This window comes from Parasteatoda tepidariorum, unplaced genomic scaffold, assembly GCF_043381705.1.
Source record: "Parasteatoda tepidariorum isolate YZ-2023 unplaced genomic scaffold, CAS_Ptep_4.0 HiC_scaffold_805, whole genome shotgun sequence".
NCBI classification, from domain to species: Eukaryota; Metazoa; Arthropoda; class Arachnida; order Araneae; family Theridiidae; genus Parasteatoda; species Parasteatoda tepidariorum.
In genome coordinates, this window is record NW_027261918.1 from 969 (window position 1) to 8,979 (window position 8,011).

At 32.0% G+C, this 8,011-nt stretch overlaps 1 protein-coding gene across 1 annotated transcript in view; it reads left to right on the forward strand.

The window, feature by feature from the left end:
- Nucleotides 1-667: 667 nt before the first annotated feature.
- Nucleotides 668-8,011, forward strand: part of LOC122272127 (fatty acyl-CoA reductase 1-like) — a 10,338-nt gene continuing 2,994 nt past the window's right edge. Inside the window, exon 1 of the mRNA XM_043055276.2 lies at nucleotides 668-873. Coding sequence (XP_042911210.1) covers nucleotides 683-873 — 191 coding nt within the window. The 5' untranslated portion in view covers nucleotides 668-682. The remainder of the gene's footprint in view (nucleotides 874-8,011) is intronic.

The following is an 8,011-nucleotide window of genomic DNA, read 5'->3' on the forward strand; positions in this document are numbered from 1 at the left end:
GAAAAAAAGCCTTTCCGACCCGAACCAGCACAAAAACAAAGAAAGGCTACAGTTTTATCTCATTTTTGTTCATTTTTGTTCTCTCAACTTAGTTGCTTAGCAACGGGGTATTTCTCTCCTGTCAATTCCGCAGTTAGAGTATGGTTATATTAAATTTCTCCTCAAATTATGGCGATATTTTCTGGCCTCTTCTGGGATGGATGGCAAGTATATATAACTTCCCAGCACCCCAATTTTTAATCCAATTTCTCCGAAATTTTGTCTTCCTTCCTATTTGGAGGGTCAGGGATCCAAAAATGCAAACAAAAAAATGTTTATTCAGAAAAAAAGCGTTTCTTTGTCTGATTTTTAAATTCACTTAATAGTTAGCACTAATTAATTAGCATATTTGAAGTCACCCCAAAAAAATCATTAAGATTGCACTTAGTATGTGAAAATCCAATCATTAGAACTAAAGTTAGTCAAGGTTACATACATATTTTTTGCACACTATATATTTGAACTCTTCAAATTTACAGATTTTGGGCATTTTAATGCTTTTTGCTATGTCTGGGACATTTTTTGGAGAGACTCGGATACTTTTGGACATTTCGACGATTTTAAACACTATAACTTGCGTGTTCAGACCAAAATCTACATCCTGGTATTATTGCCTCTGATATTGAATAAGTCTTTTAATGTGATGCATGTTTCACAGCTGTTCCATCGCCTTCTTGAGGAGAATCCAAGTGCTGCAGAGAAAGTGATTGCAGTTCATGGTGATGTCAGTCAACCTAATTTAGGAATGAGTGATAAAGATTATGCCAAAGTTACTGAAGAAGTTACGATTGTCTTTCATATTGCAGCAGTTGTAAGTTTCACAAAACCTCTAAGGTAAAAATACAGAATTTTAAGTTTTTGTTTCCAATTAATAAAATATTTTTGTTTTAAATACAATAGACTAACAATAAACCATATTATTCGATACATTATTTGTCTCAGAATAAACCTACATGGATAAATTTGTGTTGATAGTAATACTAGAAAATCTTTAAATTTATATAACATAGGAGGCATAATAGAGTAGTTAAATTCATTCCCTCTTTAAATATTTTCTCAAAGGAATAATTTTACATAGTTCATTAACAAGTAAATATAACTCAAATAATAATAACAATAGCCTTGAAAATAAACATTTTTCTAAACACCGTTTCTAACACATTTCAGTAGAAGCTTTGAATTTCATTAAAATCCCTAAAAAACTTCTCGAAGCTGAGAATAAATATATGATTATTAATGAATCCATTTATCCATACGGTGTGAACAGCAATTTCAGTTTTAAATCTTATAACAGTAATGAGTGTATTTCAAATTTTTTAAACTTAGTTGAAGACCTATCTGGATATAGGTTTAAAAATAATTATAAGCGCAAAAATATACCCAAACCAGACTATTTAATTTTAGGTTCTACTAATAAAATTGTTAATAATCTTAACTTAAATACAATTCTTATTAAAAATAAAAGCCTTCTTCCTATTCAATCAAATTGTAAACCCACTTTAAGAAATACAAAAAGTCTAAAAAATTTAATTTGCAATTATAAGGATTTGGCTACAGATAATTTGAATTATCTTTGTAATTGTACTGTATGTAAAGATACTTCTTTTTTTGAAATCTTCCATAATCATGTTGTTACCGGAGATTTAGATATTATTGATAATGATAAAATTGAAAAACCTTTGTCTTTAGGTTATAAAATTAGACCCTCTTTTTCAACTTCTTAAAATAAGGTTATTTCTATTTTTTATAAAATTCTTGATGAGTATATTTTAAAATTATCTTACAGATATAATTTTTCAATTGAAATTTTTTTTTGAATGGAGAGAAAATATCAGTAAAGATTTTAAAATTAGCATAAAAATGAACAAATTAGTTTTTCATAAAGATTTAAATTTTAACTCTGTACTAAAATTATATATATTAAAATATTAAAAGAATTCAAAAATAAATTTTTTATTACCACTGTTGATAAAGCTAGTAATAATTTTGTTAATTTTTGATAACTTTTTTCCAATGAACTTATCAGCAATATAACACACAAAAAAAAAGACTCAACACAAGCAGTGCTATTATTATTAATAAAGTAAATGCAGTTTATAAAAGACTCAAGATTAAACCAAATAATATTAACTATTTTCCTCCTTTTTTTGATAATTCAAAATTCCGTAAAAAAACTCAAAAAATTAAAAATTTATTGCTAGTGGCGTTAATAGTAACATGAAAAAGTCGGGATTTACTTTGAAAATATTCTTAAAAAAGTACACAATAAAATTAATAAGCATACTAAAAATAATAATCACCTAAATTGGAATATTGAAAATAGTGTACAGGTTTTAAATACATTAAAAACTTTAAATTATGTTAATTCTCTGCACTGTTTTGATTTCGAAAACATATATACTTTCCTTCCAACTAATAAAATTCCTGATGACCTTCTTCAAATTCATCTGGAAATTTCTAGTTCATATTAATCTCAACAACAATTATATATTATTTAATAACTGCCTTTTTCAACAAATTATATTAATAGTAACATGAAAAAGTCGGGATTTACTTTTAAAAAATTCTTAAAAAAGTACACAATAAAATTAATAAGCATACTAAAAATAATAATCACCTAAATTGGAATATTGAAAATAGGTTTCAGGTTTTAAATGCATTAAAAACTTTAAATTATGTTAATTCTCTACACTGTTTTGATTTCGAAAACATATATACTTTCCTTTCAACTTATAAAATTCTTGATGACCTTCTTTAAATTCATCTGGAAATTTCCAGTTCATATTAATCTCAACAACAATAATATATTATTTAATGACTGCCTTTTTCTACAAATTAATGGCATCGCCATGGGAAATAATTTTAGTACTATTATTTGCAATATTTTTCTTTTTCTTCAAGAATATAGATTTGTGAAATCATATGCTAATCTTCCTATTAATTAATTCTTTCTCAGATTAATTGATGATCTTTTAATTATTAATTTTAATGATTTTGATATTTTAGCTAAACAAATATATCAAATTGAATTCATTCTAAATAAAACTAATAGTAGTAATTCTTGAGCAATTTTTTTAGATTTAACTCTTAATATTAATGAAGATAGTAAAATTACAAGTAAACTTTATGACAAAGAAATTATTTTAACTTTCCACTAAAAAAAGCATTGACTTTAATTCTTAATTTGCCAATAAGTTATTTTCCAATATTATTACCAACCATATTCATAGGTTTTATCGAAATTATTCAAACTATGAGGAGTTTTCAAAAGAAACTGATAAATTTAAAACAGATTTAATTAATATCCATTTTCCTAGTTCATTTCTTCAATTGCATTTCAAAAATATTTTAAACAACTTAGAACATTATTTTTTATAATTTAATTTTTTTTGTTTTCAGAATTAACTCTGATTTATTTTTAAGGTAAGAATTAACTATGATAAGCTATTCCTAAAGCCACTAGGTGGAATAGTTTTGAAGTGAGTACGAAATGCGGGTTTCTCTTAAAGCATATTTATTTCATGAACACAAACATCAATATAACATAAACTAAATTAAACATTATGGGTCGTCCTGCGACCAAGCTAGCTAGTGAAAAAGTTGAAAAGGTAAGTGGCTGTTCTTCCTCTGAAGGACAGAATATATATCACTAGGATCACAGGGTTGCTTTTACCTGAAGATCTTAAATCGCCAAGCTGGCGGTAAGACTGGTGAGAGTGGCGAGCACCGCACACTCCCCCCGCAGTGTATCACTTACTATACTTTTTTGGAAAACGCACAGTTCTTCCAAACCTATTTTTGGTCTCCCGCATTACAGGAGTACACGGTATTTCAAACTTTAGAGTCTTAGTTATTTCAGAAGGTTGTAATAATTCACTTTCAATGAAGGCAGGTTTCACACGATCTATGGAGATTGTCGACTTCCGACCTCTAATATCAACTTCAAAAGTTTTATCAGTTCTCTGAATCACTTTAAAAGGTCCATCGTAAGGGGCTTGCAAGGGTTTCTTCACAGCATCATTCCTAATGAAGACGTGACTACATTCTTTTAAGGCTGGATGCACAAACACTGACTTTGTAAAGTGGCTGGAAGCTGGAGATGGTCTGATAGTAGAGAAATGTTTCTTTAAATCCTCGACTAGTTGAATTGGGGACGAGTCCATTGTTGTTGAGTCAAAAAATTCTCCTGGAAGACGAAGTGTTGTCCCGTACACGAGCTCTGCTGATGATGACTGTAGATCTTCCTTATATGCTGCTCGAAAACCCAACAGGATAGCTGGTAAGGCGTCTGACCAATGGTCTGTACTGTAGGCCTTGAGTGCAGCTTTCAAGGGTCGGTGCAATTGTTCTATCATCCCATTACTTTGAGGATGGTAAGGTGAGGATCGAACTCTTTTGATGCCCAGAAGTTGTGCTAGCGCTTTGAAGAGTCTACTTTCGAACTGGCGACCCTGGTCGGTCGTTATCACTGAAGGTGATCCAAAGCGAGCAATCCAGGTTTTGAAGAAAGCTTCCGCTACTGTCTCCGCTGTAATGTCAGGAATTGGAACAGCTTCCACCCATCTAGTGTATCTGTCGATCATTGTCAAGCAGTATGAAAATCCTTTAGATGGTGGTAATGGGCCAACGATATCAAGATGTATATGGTCAAAGCGTTTGGACTGTATTGGAAAATTAAAAATAGGCGATTTAGTATGCCTTATTATTTTAGATTTCTGGCATGGAATGCAGTGTCTAGACCACATATTACAATCTCTATTCAAATTAGGCCAAATAAATCTATTACTAATCAATTTATTAGTTGCTTTTATTCCTGGGTGTGATAAGTTATGAATAGTATCAAATATTTGTTTACGAAATTGTTTTGGAATAAAAGGTCTAACGTTTTTAGTAGAAATATCACAATATAAAATAGTGTTCGAATCTGGCATATTTACTTTTTTTAAATCCAAACTTTGAGAATTTTTGATTAAATAGTTCAATTCTTTGTCATTTTCCTGAGCTTTTGCAATTTCGCTGTAATCTATAGGATTTGGCATATTTATAGATGCTATTCTTGATAACGCATCTGCAGTTATATTGTCAGAACCATTTAGGTGTCTTAGATCTGTTGTAAACTGCGATATAAAATCTAATTGACGAGCTTGACGTGGTGAAAATTTATCTAACTTTTGCTTAAATGCATAGGTGAGTGGTTTGTGATCTGTGAACAAAACGAAATTTCGTGCTTCGAGCATATACCTGAATTGTTTGATTGAAGCGTATGCAGCAAGCAACTCCCTATCATATGCGCTATAGCGTTTTTCAGTTTCGGATAACTTGCGCGAAAAAAATGCTAACGGCTGAAGATGTTCATTTTCTGTTTGAAATAATGCTCCCCCAATAGCAAAATCCGAGGTATCTACTTGCAGTACTAAATTTGCATCGGGGCTAAGATGAGCAAGCAGCGTAGCGTTCGCTAAAAGAGTTTTGCAGTTTTGGAATTCGCTTATTGCTTGTTCTGACCAGTTAATCATACGATTATCATTGCGCTTTGAGCCTTTTAAAAAATCGTTTAAATGAGTTTGGTTATGAGCTGCGCGAGGTAGAAAATAACGAAAAAAATTTAGAAGTCCGAGAAATCTTCTCAATTCCTTAATTGTTTTTGGTTGTGGGTAATTTAAAATAGGGTCTACTTTATTGGGTAATGATTTGGTGCCATCCTTAGTTATTAAGTGGCCTAAAAATGAAATCTCTGGCACACCAAACAGACATTTTGATACATTTACCGTTAAACCGTATTCATTTAATTTTTGAAACACGGTTTGAACATGCATTTTATGCTGTTCTTCTGATTCACTAAAAATAAGGATATCATCGAGGTAAACATAGCAAAAAGGCAAATCTCCCAGAATTTCATTCATGAACCTCTGAAAAGTTTGCGCGGCTCCACATAGACCGAAATTTAAGAAAGGAAACTCAAAAAGCCCAAAAGGCGTACACACAGCAGTTTTTTGTATGTCATCTGGATGTACTGGGATATGAAAATAAGCACGGACTATATCAATCTTAGAAAAAATATTTTTGTTATTCAGCGCGTGTGTGAAATCTTGTATATGGGGAATAGGGTACCGATCCGGAGTTGTCACGGCGTTTAATTTCCTAGTCTCCAACTGGTCTAATACTTCCCTAGCTTTTAGTAACGGCATGGAGTGGAGACGACCATGGTGACTTCGAAGACCGGCAAATACCCTGCTCTAACATAAACTGAAATTCTTGTTTTACAACATCGTATATTTTTGGACTTAATCGCCTAGGTTTATTGTGTATAGGCGGACCAGTTGTATCGATGTAATGCACAGTATTATGACACGCCTGCTTCATTTTTGGTGTTAATTTAGTTAATTCCGGAAAATTTGATAATAATTTATGATAATATGTGTCACCTGAAATTAATTTTACTGAAAAAACATTAGTTTTGGCAGTTATGCCCAATAAAGAAAGATTAGTGACACCATCAATTAATTTACGACGTTTTAGGTCTATCAACAGTCCAAAGTGCTCTAAAAGATCTGCTCCTATAATTGGAATAGGCACCGTAGCAACTAAAAATTTTCCATTTAAAGTCTCTTCGTAATCCTAAATTAATGTTTAATAATTTACTTCCGTAGGTAAAAATTTTTGAATTATTAGCTGCAGTTAACTGTAAGGGACCAGGATGTAAATTTTGAATCATTTTTGGGACGGGCAAGCAGCTCACATCTGAACCTGAATCCACTAAAAATTTTAAATGAGTTTTTTTATCATATACAAATAAGCGACACGAACGTACGGCTGTCGGATCTTTTGTCGCTGTAATAGCGACAGCCGGTTTTAGTTTCCCTGGTTATTGTTGTATGAACACGGTGAACAACATTTTCTAGCTTGTTGACCGAATTTCGAATGATAAAAACAGATTTCAGACGATCTTTTCCGATCCCTAGAGCTAGATGTATATCTACGAAAATTATTATATCTTGTTCGAGAACGATTGCGTGATCTCTCGCGAGAAAATTTTTCAACTTGCTGGCTAAGTGCAGCTATTTGCTGGCGAAGTGCACATACTTCCTGATATAGCGGGTTCGATGTTGACGGATTTTCTCGTGTTTTTGCTGAGAGTAAGGGATTCGAACTCGTGGCGTTATTCGTTGCACAAACATTTGGAAGGGAATCCGTTCTAACTTCGGCTATTTTATCCGCTAGCTTAGCTAAATTTTCTAGCGACTCTGAGCTAACGGAAAGAATTGTTTGTATCTCTGATGGTAAACGCTGCAGCCATAAGGTTTTCAAAAAATCCTCATTTAAAGATGTACCTGCCAGCGTTTGCATTTTCCTCAATAAATGGGACGGTTTGTCGTCTCCTAATTGTAATTCAGAAAGAAGTTTACGGATTTGCTTACTTTCAGAGTCTGTAAATTCCGCGATAAGTCTTTCTTTAAGAGTATGGTATTTATTTGCAGTTGGAGGATTAAACAAAATATCTGAAACTGCTGATAAAGTCTCTGGGTCTATTGCTGCAATGATATTGTTATATTTAGTTTGGTCGTTAGTAATTCCTGATAAATCAAAATTGCTTTCTGCCTGAACAAACCAAAGTTTGATATTATTTCTCCATATTGGTGGTAGTTTAACAGCTATACGAGCAATTTGTGCTTCGGCAAGATTCTGCTCACCTTCATTTGGCATTTTGAACTTTAAATAGAAGCAAGTTTAAACAGCTAAAACTAATTCATGTATTAACGTAATTTGACAAGTATTTTAAGTTTAGAATTGACTAGTTACCTAAATATAAATACTACCACTGATAACTTAATGACTAAGAGGGAGAAATTGCATACCTAAACCAAGCGAATGACCATAAAAACATACTTGAATCGTCGCCAGCTAGCTTTGTAATGCCATAATTCATACAGTATAATCCAAGGGTTCTTCCATGAAAGTTGATTTTAGCATG